Source organism: Muscardinus avellanarius, assembly GCF_963383645.1.
Source record: "Muscardinus avellanarius genome assembly, chromosome: 10".
Lineage (NCBI taxonomy): Eukaryota > Metazoa > Chordata > Mammalia > Rodentia > Gliridae > Muscardinus > Muscardinus avellanarius.
Genome location: NC_137796.1, coordinates 47,718,397 through 47,736,564, shown reverse-complemented (window position 1 = coordinate 47,736,564; position 18,168 = coordinate 47,718,397). Strand labels below are relative to the sequence as shown.

General features: G+C 54.6%; 2 protein-coding genes across 2 annotated transcripts; one reads left to right on the top strand and one right to left on the bottom strand.

Annotated features, from left to right (window-relative positions):
* Window positions 1-96: 96 nt before the first annotated feature.
* On the top strand, window positions 97-8,077 carry LGI4 (leucine rich repeat LGI family member 4; the record flags this gene model as incomplete). Its single annotated transcript, XM_080703297.1, has 9 exons — window positions 97-272; window positions 609-680; window positions 911-982; window positions 2,451-2,522; window positions 2,799-2,870; window positions 3,098-3,267; window positions 6,253-6,417; window positions 6,492-6,997; window positions 7,763-8,077. The coding sequence occupies 9 exons, from the start codon at window positions 97-99 to the stop codon at window positions 8,075-8,077; spliced, it is 1,620 nt and encodes a 539-aa protein (XP_080559423.1).
* Window positions 8,078-10,146: 2,069 nt separating this feature from the next.
* FXYD3 (FXYD domain containing ion transport regulator 3) lies at window positions 10,147-15,850 on the bottom strand (the record flags this gene model as incomplete). Its single annotated transcript, XM_080703554.1, has 9 exons — window positions 10,147-10,308; window positions 10,392-10,429; window positions 10,716-10,752; window positions 10,832-10,906; window positions 11,698-11,721; window positions 11,839-11,871; window positions 13,394-13,445; window positions 13,923-13,987; window positions 15,799-15,850. The coding sequence occupies 9 exons, from the start codon at window positions 15,848-15,850 to the stop codon at window positions 10,289-10,291; spliced, it is 396 nt and encodes a 131-aa protein (XP_080559680.1). The 3' UTR covers window positions 10,147-10,288.
* Between the last annotated feature and the right edge of the window lie 2,318 nt (window positions 15,851-18,168).

Sequence of the window (18,168 nt, the reverse complement as noted above, 5' to 3'; positions counted from 1 at the left end):
TGAAGAGGCCAAGAAGGAGGGCCGCCTGGCTGAGGACATGTAGTGGCGGGATCACGCTGGCTAGGAGAGCAGCGGGTGCCTTGGCTGGGCAGGGGCATGGGAGGGGCAGGGCTGCTGCTGCTGCCACTGTTGCTGGCTGGGGTGGGGGTGGGGGTGGCCTGGAGACCCTCAAAGGGCAAGTGCCCTCCACGCTGCTCCTGCTCCAAAGACAGCGCCCTGTGCGAGGGCGCCTCGGACCTGCCCGAGAGCCTCTCCCCCACGCTGCTGTCACTGTGAGTGTGGGTGAAGGTGGGCATGGGAAAACATGGGGATGTGGTGGGGTGCGGGGTCCCTAAAGAAATGGGCCCATCTGGAGCTTGGGCAGCAAAGGATGTCGGGGTACCTGCCGGGGGGCTGCCAGGACTTGGACTCTTGAGGGGCAGGGGAACTCCTGGGGTAGTCGGAGGGCTGGGTGCTTGCTGGGACCCTGGCCAGCCCTCCTGGGATGCAGGGGAAACATGCCCAGGGCCAGGGTGGCAGGCAGGAGCTCAGAGACAGCAGAGGGCTCTGGTTCGGGAGCTGTGTGTCCGTGGGGTTGTCTCCTCACCCACCACTGCCCACGTCTCCAGCTCGCTTGTCAGGACTGGAGTCACCCAGCTGAAGGCCGGCAGTTTCCTGCGGATGCCCTCTCTGCACCTGCTGTGAGTGGGGCCTGGCTGGGGAGTGGGTGTGCACACATATGCTCACCTGGGCACGGGTGGTTGTCATACACATCAGAGGGCACATGCATACATGTGTGTGGACGTGCGCATCCTTATACCAACATGCATGCGTGTGAGTCCAGGCCTGAGCAGGCCAAGGGCGGGGCCCAAGGTTAAACTGTCAGAGAGGGGTCTGCAACTAGGGAAAATCTTTTTGTTCCTCTCATCAGCCTCTTCACATCCAGCTCCTTCTCTGTGATTGAAGATGATGCGTTCGCAGGCCTGTCCTACCTGCAGTACCTGTGAGTGAGGCCAGGGCTGGGGCAGGTGGGGCTGGGGCTGGAGGAGGGGCTTCCCTGTGGCTGCAAGAGTAAGAGCGGTAGGGGCTTTTGCCCTGGAAAGGAGGTGCCTGGACAAGGCCCCCTCTGGAAGGTACAAGAGACCCTCTCCTTGGATGGCCTTTGGGGCCATAGATCTGCTCCCCCACTTCTCTGTGTTTCTGGAGAACCAGACTCTTTTTGGCCCTACCTGACTTCTGGACCCAGGGAGGCGCATGCAAAGAGGCCAGGGACAGGGATGCTTTAGATGGACAGGAAAGGACTCTGAGTCAGGGGGTGGTGCTCGCATGGTGACATGATGGTAACACTGACAGTGGTGGTATTGGTGCTGATAACAGTGACAGCGATGACCATATGACGGTGTTGGTGTTGGTAATTTTGATGCTGATGACAGAGGTGGTGGTGGGAATCTGTTGCTGCTGTTGATGGAGCTGGTGACCTTAGTTCTGGCGATGCAGTTTGAGTGGTGTGGATAAGATGGTGGGCCCAGTGATGATGGAGCTATTGTTGGCATTGAGGGTAAAGTTTTCAGGGCTGGCGTTAGTGATGCTAATCAGTGCTATGGAGGTTGGCAATCATGGTATGGGTACTGGTGTTGGTATTGGCTATGGGTAGGATGTTGGTGTTAACGACAGTGGTGTTTTTCTTTGTTGTGTTTGTACTGGGGATTGAACACAGGAGTAGTCTACCTCTGGGCTACACTCCTAGCCCCTTTTTTGTTTATTTAATTATTTTGGTGTTGGGGATTAAACCCAAGGGCATACTTTTATTTTCCATTTTGAAAAAAAATCTTGCTAAGTTGCTGAGGGACCTGCTAAGTTGCTGAGGTTGGCCTTGAGCCTGTGAGTCTTCTGCCTCAGCCTTCCAAGGCCTGGGATTCCAGGCGTGTGCCTGGCTGACAGTGTTGTCGGTCTTGGGTTCTTCAGTGAACAGTGGAGGTGTTGGCAGTGCTGGTGCTGGTGTCTGTGATGATGGCGAGGAAGGTCTTTTTGGTGTTGGTCATGAAGGTGGAGTTGGTGATGCTTCTCAGTGTTGTCAAGGTGGGGCTTGATGATGGAAGTGTATGGGGGTGTTGGTGATGGCGATGGCGGTGGCGGTGGCGTGGTGTGGTGCTGGGAATAAGGCAGTTATTGGTACTGGCGTTGGACAGGGTGATATAGAGCACGGGTCATGGGTTGGAGGCACTGGTGTCAGTCCCAAGAGATGATGGTGGTGGTACTGGTGACACTGGAGCCAGTGCTGGGGGCAGTGAGAGTGTTCATGGAGAGGCTGGCAGTAACTATGGGGCCAGGCCTTTGGTGGGGAGAGGTTTCCCTGGGACTGCTCCAGGCGTTGGGGGAGAATGCAGCACCTAACAGTGGCCACAGCTTCCACCAAGTGGGGGTCCCCCAAGCGCTGTGAACCTGCCCCTCACCCTGCCTTCCCCCCACAGCTTCATTGAGGACAACAAGATTGGCTCCATCTCTAAGAATGCTCTCAGAGGACTTCGCTCACTCACACACCTGTGCGTGTCTCCCCCACCCCTCCATGACAGGCACCCGCCCACCCCCACCCCTCCATGACAGGCACCCGCCCCCCCACCCCTCCAGGACAGGCACACCCCCACCCCTCCATGACAGGCACCCGCCCACCCCCACCCCTCCATGACAGGCACCCGCCCCCCCACCCCTCCATGACAGGCACCCGCCTACCCCCACCCCTCCATGACAGGCACCCGCCCACCCCCAGGGACAGGTCTCCTGGCAGCTGTTGATGGCTCCTTCTTCTCTCCCTCCACCAGAAGCCTGGCCAATAACCAGCTCGAGGCTCTCCCCAGATTCCTGTTCCGGGGCCTGGAGACCCTGACTCACGTGTGAGGCTCAAGGGGGTGCTAGGAGGGTGGAGCTTGGGAATATCCATGGGGGGGGACACCCGTGCCCACGTCGGGTTGGCCACACAGGAGGTGGCTGCAGCAATTCTTACTATTTTTCACACTGCCTGTGGGGTCTTACCCTGGAGTCTTGCTTGGGGAGGGGATGAGTTTCATGGCCTCTGAGGGCAGAAACTGGGTAGCAGTCCCTTCCTGGCCTCTTCCACTAGGGACCTTCGGGGGAACCCGTTCCAGTGTGACTGCCGCGTCCTTTGGTTGCTTCAGTGGATGCCAACTGTGAATGCCAGCGTGGGGACCGGGGCCTGTGCGGGCCCTGCTGCCCTGGCCAACGTGCAGCTCAGCCACCTGGACCCAAAGACATTCAAGTGCAGAGCCATAGGTGGGGGCTTTCCCAGTGGGAAGGGAGGGATGTAGGGGCTCCCAGGAGAAGGCAGGAGATCAAGGGGGATCAGCTGACCCACTCAGGCCCTGCCACTTCCTGGCTGTTAGACCCTGGATGAGCACACAGCATCCCCACCCTGAACCTCAGTTTTCTCATCTCATCTATAATCTAGAAGCACTAAACAGCAACACAGGACGGCTGGGAAGATTCAGTGATATGTCTACGTCTGCACAGTATCTGACACAGAGCCCGGGGCCAGCGGTTATTATAAATGTTCACTTTCATGATTGTTAAAATACAGGACTTTGAAAGCCATAGAGAGTAGAGAAGGTTTTTAAACACTTTAAAAAATACTTCCTAGCTGCGTGTGGTGGTGCACACTTGTAATCCCTGTACTTGGGAGGCTGAGACAGGAAAATCATGTAAGGTTCAAAGCCAGCTTCAGCTACTTATTGAGGCTCTCAGCAACTTAGTGAGAACCTGTTTCTAAATAAAATATTAAAAAATAGGTCTGGGAGTATAGCCCAGAGGTAGAAAGCCCCTGGGTTCCATCCCCAGCACCACAAAAACAAAACAAAACAAAACTTCCTAAGCCAGGCATGGATGGCAGCACACACTTATAATTCCAGTACTTGGAAGGAGGATCACAGGTTTGAGAGACCAATCTCAGCAACTTAGTAAGACACTCAGAAACTTAGCAAGACCCAGTTTCAAAATAAAAAAAAATAAAAAGAGCTGAGAGTGTATCTCAGTAGTTGAATACCCTGGGTCAATCCCCAGTAGCCCCCACCAAGGAAAAATTTTCTCCTATGTGCCAAGCACTGTGCTATGAACTGCTTGTACCCCATTACCTCGGGTATGCTTCTCCATAAATTTATTTCAGTGCCATTCTGAGTACAGGGCAGTGATGAAGACTGTCCTGGGTCTTCCCCTCACAGTTACCCATGGTCCAAAGAGAAACAAGCCTGCCCCAGAAACAGTGAATGGTGAGGGCCCGGATGGAGAGGTACAGGCAGAGGGCTGGGTGGGGTGGGGAAGGACAGGCAGAGGAAGGAGCCCTGGGAGCAGAGGGAGCCCAGAGCCAGGACTGAGGCCATGCAGGCTGAGCTGGGGCCAGGCAGGCTTCCTCAAGGAGCAGGCGTTTGAGTTCAAACCTGAAGGTGTTTATGCAGATGCCGTTAATACAGTAACAATAGTAATATCATGTATGTGTAAGACATGTTTTTGGTTTGTGTGGGACTCATAGAACAAGGGAATTCAATAACTCGGTCCTGTGTGTGTGTGTGTGTGTGTGTGTGTGTGTGTGTGTGTGTGTTTTACTGGGGATGGAATTCAGAGTGTCACACATGTTGGACAAGTGCTTTACCACTAAGCTACCTCCCCAGCCCAAGGGTCACGCTGAATCCACTTATTCAGTAGGGTCCACTCAGTGCCTGGCGATGGGATGGGCACACTCAGGTGACCAAAAGCCCCGAGTCTTGGCCTTGTGGGACTCGCAGTCCTAAGCGTATGGGAAGACAGACACTAAGTACAACTTGACACAAATCTGTGCTGTAGTTTAATTCAGGAGGTGATGAGAAAGGTAAACTGGGAGCTCCTATCTTACAGGCTGAGGTCAGATGGCTTCTCTGAGGAGAGAACCTTAGATCTGGTAGATAAGTGAAAAAAGAGAGGCCATGACATACCATAGAGAGGAAACTGTATGGGCCACGGTCCGAGGCAGCCGAGAGCCGTCCTGAGTGAGGATTGGAAGACAGGCGTGAGCCGGGAATGGTGGCATATGCCTATCATCCAACTACTTGGGAGGCTGAGGCGGGAGAATGGCAGGTTCAAGGCCAGCCTTAGCAGCTTAGTGAGCCCCCTCAGCAACTGGGAGAATCCCAGTTTCAAAAACAAAATTGTAACTTGCAGGTAGAATGCCCTTGGGTTCAATCCTTTGTCACACACACACACACACACACACACACACACACACACACACACACACGACAGGTGTGTCTGGGGGTGGTGGGTAAAGGGAGGGACACAGGAGGTCAGAGATGGCCAGGGCTTACCACCAGGCAGGACTCTGAAAGCTGCAGGAAGTCGACTTTATTCTGGGGGCCAAGGGGAGCTGTGGAGGGTTCTGAGCAGGGGTGACATGATTCGAAGGGCATTTTTAGAAGGCCCCCCGTTGGGTGGCATCATTGCTTCAACTCTGGCACTTAGGAGCAGGGCCTGGCGTAGGGTGAGGTTTTATAAGTTGGAGTCACAGCCTGTCTCCCCCAGTGACAACCTGGGCAGTTCTGCTACGTTAGTTGCCATAGAAGATAAACCATTGTACTGAAGAGGCTCAGAATGCCATGAATTAAAGAAGACAGGGCTGAGCGAGTGCAGGTGGGTGGGCAGCTCCTGGGCGCTGTCCTGTTTTCCAGAAGCCCGGTTGTGAGGCAGCTTGTGAGAAGAGGGAGGGAGAGGTCAAGGCCAAGACAAGCTGTTTCCAGCTTGATTGTTAGGAATCTGGTCTTGACACGACCACACCTAACTTCCAGGGAGGGAGGTGCCTGTGGGGTGCCAGGACAATGTGGCTGCCAGCTGGGCAGCCTGGAGGCCAGCGCCAGTCCTTTTTCACAGAAGATGAAAAGGATAGACTTAGCCGAGCACAGTGGTGCACACCTGTAATCCCAGTACTTGGGAGGCTGAGACAGGATTGCAGGTTGCAGGTCAGCCTTAGCAACTTAAAGACCCTCAGCAAAATAAATGTATATAAAGGGCTGTGGGTATCACTCCGATGTAGCGTGCCCCTGGGTTCAATCCTCAGAACAGGGAGGAAAAAGAGAGAGAGAAAGATGGATGTGTTGGACAGCTGTCTGTCTGGGCCACTCAGCCTCCGTTTCCTCATCTGTAAAGTAGAAATGATAACAACATGCACCTCGCGGGAAGGTTGTGAAGTTAAGTGAAGGACTAAAGGGGGGCCGGCCTGACTCTCTCCTGCCCGCCCAGAGCTGTCCTGGTTCCAGATGGTGGGGGAGTCGGCGCTGGCCGTGGAGCCCTTCTCTTACCAGGGGGAGCCCCATGTCGTCCTGGCTCAGCCCTTTGCTGGCCGCTGCCTGATCCTCGCGTGGGACTATGGCCTGCAGCGCTTCCGCACGGAGGAGGAGCTGTCAGGTGAGCTCTCTCCTGTGCCCCCCCCCCACCTGCCCAGCCACCTGCCCAGGCTGACTGCCTCCCCCCCCCAACAGCGCCCTCCGTGGTGTCCTGCAAGCCGCTGGTGCTGGGCCCGCGCCTCTTCGTGCTGGCTGCCCGCCTGTGGGGAGGCTCGCAGCTGTGGGCAAGGCCCAGCCCCGACCTGCGCCTGGCCCCAATGCAGGCCCTGGCCCCCGGGCGGCTTCTGCGGCCCAATGATGCTGAGCTCCTGTGGCTGGACAGTCAGCCTTGCTTCGTGGTGGCTGATGCCTCCAAGGCTGGCAGCACCACCCTGCTGTGCCGTGACGGGCCTGGCTTCTACCCACGCCAGAGCCTGCATGCCTGGCACCGGGACACAGATGTCGAGGCCCTGGAGCTGGACGGCCGACCCCATCTGCTGCTGGCCTCGGCCTCGCAGCGGCCCGTGCTCTTCCACTGGGTCGGTGGTCGCTTCGAGAGGCGCACAGACATCCCCGAGGCTGAGGACGTCTATGCCACACGCCACTTCCAGGCGGGCGGGGATGTGTTCCTGTGCCTGACACGATACATCGGGGACTCCATGGTGAGGCGGGACCCAATCGGGTGGGGTGGGCAGTGGGCCTCCACAGAAGGCTGGCTTTCTACCCAGTGTGTCAGATGGCTTGACACTGACCCTGCAGGACACACCAGCCCCTAAACTCAGATCTGGCCCCTAAACTTTGATCTGGCCCCACTCTAACACTCACCTCCAAGACCCCCTCGAGGTTGGATGACTCTAAACCACTCCCCAAGATTCTAGTTCTACCCTCCAAAACCCTCTGGCTCTACCCTCTTACATAGTCTGGAACCCTTTTGCTGCAGCCATGCTCTCCCACCCTAGACTGCACGCCAAGGTTGATGCTGTTGGTAGCCCTGCTGACCCTTCCAGCGTAGAGGAGCAGCCAGGGGAGATCTTGAATCAAGCCCTATTCCAACTTAGGAATTCACAGGGCCCCAGTAAGAAACAGACTAGAGACAGGGAGGAACCCGGGAGCAAGTTGGAGGCCGGAGAAGGATGGAGGCTAGACTGGGGTGCAGCCAGAGGATAGAATTAACTATCGTAGGTTAAACTGATGGAGTCCATTGCTGACCCATCGCTGGAAGGTGTGAGGGAAGAGAAGGGTCAGGAACAACTGAGTGGCTGGGGCTACTGGGGGTAACGTTTATGAAGTTAAGAAAGCTGTGGGAATTTAAGGGCCTCCGGCCCGTTGGCCCGTTTCCAACCTGTTCCAAGTCCTCCAGAGCCTGGAGGAAGCAAGGCAGGCCTGGCCCCAAGAGGACAGGCCCTAACCAGCCTCCACGCCTGCAGGTCATGCGCTGGGACGGTTCCATGTTTCGCCTGCTCCAGCAGCTTCCGTCGCGTGGCGCCCAAGTCTTCCAGCCGCTGCTTGTCGCCAGGGACCAGCTAGCCATCCTGGGCAGCGACTTTGCCTTCAGTCAGGTTTTTCGCCTGGAGCGTGACAAGGGGCTCCTGGAGCCAGTGCAGGAGCTGGGGCCTCCAGCCTTGGTGGCCCCTCGTGCCTTCGCCCACATCACTTTAGCCGGCAGACGCTTCCTATTTGCAGCCTGCTTCAAGGGCCCTACACAGATCTACCAGCATCGTGAGTTAGACCTCAGTGCCTGAGCCCGACGGGGCTCTGGACATAGCGGGAGGCCTGGTGTGCAGACCTTCAGGGGCTGGATGCCCTCTTGGCCGGCTTCCTGGTCCCACCCGAGTTACTGGCCCGTCCTGTGCAATACTGACCACAGGCCAAGAGCCTCAGCCACAGGTCCTGGCCTTAGCCCAGCTCTTGGAGGGTCTGTGCCGGCTGGACCTTCTGAGCTGCCTTCCAGTCTGAAGCTTCCTGGCTGGGGGCAGATACTTCCCCTGAAGGCAACCTGGGAGCTCTGACTGGGGCACTGCGTGGAGCCAGAATATTGAAATCTATGCAAAGCTCCACAAGGTCTGGAAGCTCTACCCTCACTGGACTTCCACCCATCAGCTCCTGGCGAAAGCACCGAAGAAAGAGCATTCCCTTCCCCTCCAAGCGCAATCCGACCAATCGCTTCGCGGAGGCGTGCGCGCTCCGTGACGTCACAGTTGCTGGGCAGTTTTCCCTGCCTGGTCTCCGGGTCCCCTCTGCTGCCTGTGCACGTGGTATGTGCCGCCAGAGGCAGACGCTCAGAGTTTCATCCCTCTTCTACCTGAGCAGAGTAGGGGTTGGGGGACGGGGCTGCCGGGGAGGGAGGAAAGAGTGGGAACTGAGAGGTGACCTGGGAAGCCCCAGGTACTCCTTCCTGAAGGGAAACAGGCAAAAGGCTAGAAAGTGTGAGTTCAATAAATGCGCTGTGCACCGCCTGCCCGTTGTGGGATCACTGGGAGAGGGGTCTTGTGAATGGCGTGAGGTTTTTGGGGTGTCGCTGGAACTCTGTCAGGGACAGGAGGAGGTACCAGAAAGGCATTTTGGCAGCTCCTGGTGAGCCACGGCAGGATGCCTAAGGCGTGTGGGCTGATAATTATGGGCAAGGAGTTTATACGATGTTCACGGAATAGAAAGGCGTGATTAGGGAACATGTACCAGTTTATAGTGGGTCTTTTTTTTTTTTTTGGTGGTATTGGGGTTCCTGGAAGCCCTTCCACCTCCGGGCTACACTCCCAGACCTATTTTTACATTTTTATTTGGAAACAGGGTCTCCTAAGCCAAGCGCGCGCGGCTGGCTTTGAACCTGCACGATCCTCCTGTCTCTGCCTCCCAAGCGCGGGGATTACAAGCGTGCGCCACCACACCCGGTGTGGGTTTTCTTTTTGAGGTTATGTCTCAGGGCATTTTAGGAGATATTTTGGGGTGTTTTAACGAGTCTTAGGCTTTTTTTTTTTTTTTTTGTAGCACTGAGGATTAAACCTAGGGGCAGTCTACCTCCAACCTCCACCCTCAGTTCTATTTTTTATTCTTTATTTTGAAAAGGGGTCTCATTAAGTTGCAGAGGGCCTTGCTAAGTAGCTGAGGCTGGCCATTAACCTGCAATCCTCCTGTTTTAGCCTCCCAAGTACTGGGATTACAGATGTGCACCACCATGCCCGGCATCCTAGGGATTTTTATGGGGTGGCTAACGGGAACATTTGGGATGCCTAATTGAGTATTGGGTATTTTGAGGGAATTTAAGGCTCAGTGGAGATTCTAAGGCCATCTGGTCATTATATATTATTAGGGGAGTCATAGGGACTTGCTTAAAGTTCTCATGGGGACATCTCGATGTCTGGAAAGGTGTTATAATAAGATGGGGCCTCGGGGTAATTGAGGGGCCTTGCAGTCTTACTATTTGAATAGTTAACTGAGTTTGCCCACTGTGGTGGGATGGTCCTATACCCTTGCTTTCCTGGCAGGGCCCCGGTGTTTATCTGAGCTCCCCAGCATTCCACCTGCTTAGGGTTCCCTTTCCCTCGCAGAGGGTCCCCCATTTGCCATGTGGACATCTTAAACTACACATGAGACCCCTGTGGCTGCAGAGGCAGAGAGCAGGCCTGATCCCTTCCAGCAGGGCGGGAGAGAGCAGGCCTGCTGGCTTTTCCTGGCTTCATGCCAGTCCCAGCGCATGCCCACCTCCTCTTGGACCTGCCCCCCCAACACACGCACATGTGCACACACATACACACACACACACACACACACACACACACACACACACAAAATGCAGGCTGTCAGGCCAGGAAAAGATTATTTTGGAATAAACATTAAACAAAAAGGCTCCTCCCAGGAGCTTCAGGATGAGGCCCTGGCAAGGCCAGGTGAGGGGGGGGGGTGTCAGGACTCAGGTGCAGACAAGGGGCCTCCTGCGCTTGCCAGCTGGTCCATCCTCAGCAGTTGTAGGCGGAGCCTGGGAGGTGACAGGTCATCTTGTGAGGATGGAGCGAGATCCCTCACCTGTACTTCTTTCAGTCCCTGCTGACCCTGTCTTACCTGGAGTGATGAGCGGTGGGGCATCCCCTGGCCGGTGACTAGGGAAAGAGAATTGTTGAGGTCCACACCCACCCCCGCTGGTCCTCCCTCAGGGAGAGGATTCTCCTGCCTGACATGGCTTCCTGGCTAGTTTTCCACTGTGGGTTTGTACAGGGCTGAGGAAAGCATTCAGGATTTGGAACCTTTGGGGGATATTAGCTGCAAAAAGTAGACCTGGAAAATCCAGGTGGCAGAAACTGGAGGCCCATCCTCTTTCTGCAGGATTCGGCCCTTTCAGCCTGAAAAATGTTCTGCATGAAGCAGGCATGCCAAGGCCCCTCTCACCTGGGCTTCTTGCCGAATTTGCATTTGCATTTTCCACCTGTTGGAGAGAGATGAGTCATCAGGGGAGGGGACCCATGGGCTTGACCCCTACCTCCTGCCACCTCCCAGAGACTCACTCATCAGGACAATGATTCCCACAGCACATAGAACTCCAGCACAGATGAGCCCGCCAACCCTGAGGCTGTACCAATCTGGGAGAAAAGCAGAAGGATCTTCAAGACCAGCCCAGGTCCCCTCCACCCATCTTCCCCATCCACTTGACAAATATGTATTGGGCACCTATGATGTGCAGGGCTCTGGGGATAGAGAACAGATCAAACCCCAAGCCGGGCTGATGCTTAGTGTACAAGCAAACAAGACATTTCATGTTGGCTCGGGTGGAGATAGTGATCTGAAGGGAAACAGGGCAGGGAATAGAAAGTCAGGGCAGCTCTTTCAGAGTGTTCAGGAAATTGAGCAGCCATCTGCAGAACGTGGAGGAGGGAGCCAGATGAATATATAGAAGACCGTGATCCAGGCAGAAGGATGAGCAGGAGCAAGAGTCCTGAGGCCTGCGTTTTCTGCTACATGTGAAGGCCTGCTGGAGCTGGGTGGCTGCAGCGGGGTGAGGGGAGGCGGAGGGAGCCGACAGAGGGCAGGACGGGAGCAGATCAGGACACCTGGACCAGGATGTTGGTAGAGTTGCTCACCTCCTCCAGGAAGTCTTTCACAATGCCTTCAGCAAGTAGATTTGAACCTAATGGCTTCTGGTGGTCTCTCCCTCCTTCCTGAGCATGTCCACCTACCTTGCTGGACTAGACTCTTCCCCAAAGCAAGGTTGCCAGGGGGAAGAGTAGCCCACCTTGCTTATGGTCCAGTGCCCACTCCTCACCCCTTCCTATCCTGACCCTGGGGCCAGCCACATCAGACCCTCTGCCAGCCCTGTGGAGGACCCTTTGGCACAAAAGAGTACATGGGGTTGGGGGCAGGCACAAGTTCTCACCATAGTAGAAAGGGCTGTTTTTATCTGCAAGGAAAGAAAAAAGACCATGAACTAAGACAAGGCGGGATGGGGACCCCAGGGACTGGGAGGGTTTGCAGGTGCAGCAGGCGGGGGTGGGCGGGGCAGTGGGTCCTGACTCACCTTCTGGGTCGTTGGCAGTCAGAGCAGGCAGACCTGGCAGGGACAAGCAGGAAGGAGGGGAGATGGCAGTGCTGGCCTCAGACCTTAGTCCTCAGCAGAGGGTCTCTGGAGCACAGGGGTTTTGCCCAATATAGCTGTCTCAGTCCAGCCCGTTATAGATGTGGACTCGCCCACTCCAACGAGCAACTGAGTCACCTGAAATAGGTTCTACTCTGGGTGGTTTTTGGCCACCGTCTGGTCCCATGTTGCCAGACACGTGGCTAATCCATGCCTCCTGCAGAGCCTGGGACTTTTCTCCTCGAGAAGACAGATGGCTTCAGCTCCCAGGGTTGGTTTTCCCCAGGCCAGCCATGCTCAGAACCACATCCACGCCCTACCTGTCCTGGTGTTTGCTCACTGCCCCCTGCGAAGTGACTCACTATTATCCATTCGGATGCACTATTATATAAAAATGTAACTTTATATCTGCACCCTGAAGGGAATGCCAACTTTGCTCAATGCAACAGAGGAAAAGAAGCTAGGATTAAATTCTGGTTAAAAGCAGTCTGTTGCCTTAACTCCGGGCCTAAACTCTGTGGAAGGGAGATTAATGATTTTTAATTGTATTTAAAGGGTACACATTGTGCCCTCATTATAAGGCTTCTTTTTTCTGTCTTTCTTATCTCTCTCTCCCTCCCTCTCTCTATTTTTTTTTTCTTTTCTCTTCTTTTCTTTTCTTTGTTTTTTTGTACTGGGTATCAAACCCAGGAACATTCCATCTTTGAGATACACCCAAGCCCTATTTTATTTTTATTTTGAAATAGGGTTTCACTAGGTTGCTGGGGTCCTTGCTAAGTTGCCGAGGCTGTCCTTGAACCTGTGATCTTCCTGTCTCAGCCTCCCAAGTATAGGGATTACAGATGTGTGTCAGCACACCCGGCTTTGAGTGCTTTTCAAATATTAAGTTATAGCCGGGCGTGGTGGCGCACGCTTGTAATCCCTACGCTTGGGAGGCTGAGATAGGAGGATTGTGCAGGTTCGAAGCCAGCCTCAGCTACTTAGTGAGGCTCTCAGCAACTTATTGAGACCCTGTTTCCAAATAAAATATAAAATGGGTCTGGGAGTATAGCCCAGAGGTAGAAAGCCTCTGGGTTCCACCTCTAGTACCACCAAAACAAACAAACAAAAAAAAGTTATTTAATCCTCACAGTGACTGTGAGGGGGTGCTATTATTTCCCCTTGTTTTTGAGGTAGGGAAACCAAGGCACAATGTGTCCTAGTCATTTGCTACATCTCTCCTGGGCCCGAGTTGCTTCTTAGAGTAAAATGTCAGGGAGGCGCTAAAGACTCAGCAGCTCCGGGAAGCTTTCTTCTTGATCCGCAGAAGATTTACAAGACAGTGACCTTTGGGCTGCTGTAAGAAGCCTCGTCCTTGTGTGTCCCTTGAAGTCATGAGTGTGACACTTTTGCCTTCAAGGAGATGCCGTCCTTAATAATCACCACCTCCCCAGGGGAGACAGAAACCCATGAGGCTTGGGGGGCCAGAGGAAGAGGCAGCTCAGGGCCCGACACTCACCGGCCAGGAAGACGAGCGTGCTCAGGGCCACCTCCTCCATGTCAGCGCTGGCCTAGAGGGGTCCCGGGCAGATACAGCATGAGCAGGACCACCAGGATGTGGGGTCCTAAAACGCTGGCCCCACACCCTGTTCTCCACCCAGGAGCCATGCAGGAATGCTGGCACTGAGCCTAGCCAGGGAATGATGGGAGGGAGTCCAGAGCCAAGGAGGGGCAACTGTCAGGGCTTCCCACAGGGACTTTAGGCTTTCAGCCAGTGACTGGGGGAGGCATTGCCTGCTGTGGTCCCCATCTTATAAAAGGGGAAACTGAGGCTCTGAGAAGTGAAGGTTAGGGCCCAAGGTGACTAGGCTGGGAGGCTGGATTTAAACCAAGCCAGTCTCCCCCGTGGCTGTTCTGAGGACGGCGGGGGCCTCGGGGTGTTTTGGGAAACAGGGTGTTGGCAGCCAGGTGGCAGGAGGCCCGGGTTCCAGGGAGTGTCTCCCACAGACAGCCTGGAGCCTGCCCGGCTCTGCCCAGACTTCACAGACCGAAGGCTGGGGGCTGAGCTGGCCCGTGGGCAGCGGGGCAGGATGTAGGGAGAAACGATGCCAGGCTACAGGGTTGGGGGTCATGGGAGGACAAGGTGGACCTGGTAGCAGCTCCAGCTTCACCTTCTGTCTCACCCTACCCTGGCCCTCAGCCCCACTCACGATCCTCCCCGACCCCAGTCCTCTGTCTCACCCCATCCTCGGCCCAGCTCAGCTCTGCCTCTGAACCCCAGCCTCTGCAGCTTCCCACCCAGCCCCCGCGCTGCCCAGGCCTTGACAAGCTCCTGGCAGCCCACACTCTCTCTTTCTCCAGGTAGACCTGCCCAGCATGGAGATGACACCTTCCCTCCTTTGCTGTCCTGGTGTCTATCCTCCTGCCCCAGGGGCTGCTGAGGACCCCTGCCCAACTGCTGCCTACACTCACAGATTTTTTGGGAATTTTTCTTGTTTGCTTTTGTTTTTTATTTTGGGGGTTGAACTCAGGGGTATTCTACCTCTGAACTACATCCCCTAGCCAGCCAGCCAGCCAGCCAGCCAGCCATACATACATATATACTACATACTACATATATATATATTACTGTGTATATATAACACACTATATATACAGTATATATATCCTGTATATATATATTGGTGCATTATAGTCTCACATCATAATGTGAATCATGTTACAACTGCACACGTGCACACAGGACTTAGTGCCCCCCACTCCCTCCCCATCTCCTTCGTCCCATACAGGGTACTGAAATCGACATTGGTATTTTCACATATGTACACAAAGCCAATGCTAGTAATTCCTTCATTGATCCTCACTCTTCCCCTAGACCACCTCCCTGGCCCCACTGAGGTTTCTCCTTCATTATCTGGAGCCCCTCTGGTGCTGCCACATATTAAAGAAAACATGGGACCCTTCACGTTCTGGGACTGGCTAACCTCACTGAACATAATGTTCCCTATGCAAATGACATAATTTTGTTCTTCTTTATTGCTGAGTAGAATTCCATTGTGTGTATTTCCCATAATCCATCATTCATCTGCTGATAGATATTTAAGTTGGTTCCATAGTTTGGCTATTGTGAATTGTGCTGCCAGGAGCATGGGTATGCATATGTTTCTGTAGTTCTTTCATTTCAGTCCCTTTGGAAAGATACCCAGGAGTGGTATAACTGGATCATGGAGTGAATCGGTTCCCAGTTTTCTGAGGAATCTCTACACTGATCTCCATAGCTCCCCTAGTCCTTTTTATTTTAGATTGTTTTTTTCTGTACCTGGATGGAACCCAGGGACATTCTACCTCTGAGCTATACCCTGAGACCTATTTTTTTATTCTTTATTTTGAGACAAGGTATTAGTGAGTTGCAAAGGGCCTCAGTAAGTAGCCGAGGCTGGGTGTGAACTGCAATCCTCCTGTCTCAGCCTCCCAAATGGGATTACAAGCGTGCGCCACCATGCCAGGCTTACTTTAGATTTGGAAACAGGGTCTCTGTAGGTTGCTGAGAGACTTGCTACATTGCTGAAGCTCTTCTTGAACCTGTGATCCTCTTGTCTCAGCCTCCCAAGTGCTGGGATTACTGTGTCACCACACGGAGCCCTATTTTATTTTTTACTTTGAAACATGGTCTTACTAAGTTGCCGAGGTTCTCACTAAGTGGCTGAAGCTGGCCTCAAACCTGCCATCCTCCTGTCTCGGCTTCTTGAGTGTTGGGATCACAGAGGATCCCTGTCACGTAGTCATAGTCTTGATTGCTAACACTCACCCATCCCCCTGTGCTGCTCACGGCCTAGTGAGCTCACTGTTTCATTCCTTCCATCCCCAGAAGCCCTGAGGCCAGCCATGCGCAGGGAGGAGACTCTGCCGAGTTCAGCCACTGACGACGCAGCGACGCAGTGTCCCACTTCAACTTCATGCCCTCAGACTCCTCCATCTCCCCGAACCACCCCTGGCCAGGGAATCCTCTCAGCTTTCTGCTAATCCCAGGTTGAGACCCATAATTTTAGCTAGAACATCCATTTCTTGCAGAAAGAGCAGCTGTAAACTAAGTGTGGTGGCACCCACTTGCAATCCCAGTACTTGGGAGTCTGAGATAGTGAGTTCAAAGCCAGCCTCGGCAACTCAATGAGGCTCTCAGCAACCTAGTGAGATTCTGTTTCCAAATAAGAAATAAAATTGGGCTGAGAGTGTAGCTTGCATGCCTGGGTTTAATCCCTAGTACGAGAGAGAGAGAGAGAGAGAGAGAGAGAGAGAGAGAGAGAGAGAGAGAGAGAGAGAGAGAGAGAGACGAGACTGTAACTTTAGAGAATCACTCAGGCATCTAGACCCCACAAAGCTCTGGAGAGAGCTGGAGCTGGTGGTGGGCAGGACATCATGGCGATCAGGAGTGCTGCCCTGAGAGTACACTCATTGCCTGTCATCTAAAGCCCCTTCTTGAGGCTCTTTCACCTCACAATGACACAAATACTAGCAATAACAGCTGAAGATTGCTGGGTGCCCAGCTCACGCGGGTGTTCCTCTCAGCACCAGACACTTGTTCAGTCAGATCACTGGTGACTGCAGCGTCTCACTGCTTAGGCCTCTTTCCATGGGCTGCTCCGACCCCCAGCCCATGAGGCCAGCTACCCCATTCCCAGGGAGCCACCCAGCAGCTGAGAACCAGCAGACCAGCGGAGGCCACTGGGGGCAACAGAGTCAGCACCTCCAGGGCTCTGCCCAGGATTCCCAGCCCAGGCACTTGCGAAGGCGGAAGCCAGTCGTCTGCTCTCACCACCCAGTTCAGGCCCTTGCTTGCTTCCCACTTGGCCACAGGTGGGGACAGGTGTGGGGAGGAAGTGGCCCCAGCTGGATGCTCTCCGTCCACGCCACTCTGCCCCTTCCCCACCACAGAGGCCCCAGTGCCTGCCTGAAGGCTGTGTCTGTCCTCCGTCCTCTGCTATTCCTCTGCTCCTCCAAGATGGTGGCGAAGGACCCCTCCTCCTCCATGTCCCAACATCTCCTAATCCGCTTCCATTTTACAGCTTCTCCCAGCAACAACACCCCCCTTTCCTGAGGAGTTTCAGAGCCTACATGCCTCCCATGTAGAGGCCCTATGTCTACGCAGTCACCTATTGTCCGCCAGACACACGCCATGCACCAAGATACCCCCATCTACTTAGAGGTCCCTATCCACCCAGGCACCCCTTACCCAGATACCTCTGGTCCCCTTAGACACCCCCAATCTACGCAGACACTACCAGCTTTTCCACATACCCTGCCCCACTAGTAGGCCTTGCCCTGGCCCCTTCCCAGAGAGGAGAATGCTGAGGGAGGGTCGGTAGCACCAAGGGACGGGAGGCGGAGGGAGGGGACTTCCTCCTATCTGTGGCCCTCAGAAAAGGACCTGGAAGTGAAAGATTCTAGGGTCTTTAAAGGCATGGCTTTGTGGCAGCGGCAGTGGAGAGAGACAGAGAGAGTTTGGGGGCAGAGCCTGGGGGCTTAGCGGGAGGGACCCTGGCTGCTCACCTGTGCCGCTCTTCAGCTCAGAGGAGGCTCCGGGAGAAAGCGGGCTACCAAGCCGGAGCAATCCGAGCCTTGCCTTTATCCGCAGCTGCCACACCCTAAGCAAACCTGGGCAGGTAGAGAGCTAGCCGGTCTCCCTAGGGCTCAGCGCCTCCCCACCCCATTCCTGCTCTTAAAGAGACAGCTCCACCCCCTCCCAGCCACAGCGGCCAGGCCTGCCGGGAGCTTTCTGGGGTCACAACAGCCTCAGGTAAGGGGAAGAAAGCCGGATGGGTAAAGGCTTTTTTCATTCTCCCAAACCCTGAAAGAAACTTCAAAGGGGGAAGGTTCAGGGGTTTTTGTGGGAGGGCATACTGGAGTGTTCTACCTCTGAGCTATACCCCCAGTCCTATTTTATTTTATTTTTTTCGGGTTTGGGGATGGAACCCAGGGGCATTTGCACACCCGCTACCCTATTTTTTATTCTTTATTTTGAAACTGGATCTCACTGAGTTGCAGAGGGCCTCACTAAGAAGCTGAGGCTGTCTGTGAACCACGACCCTCCGGTCTCAGTCTCCCGAATGCTGGGATTACAAGTGTGCGTCACCACGCCCGGCTTTATTTTACTTTTTATTTTTGAAACAGAGTCTTGCTAAATTGCGGAGGGATTTGCTAAGCTGCGGAGGCTGGCTGCAAACCTGCGGTCCTCTTGTGTCAACCTCCCAAGTCACTGGGATTGCAGGTGTGCACCACCACGAGAGGAAGGTCACG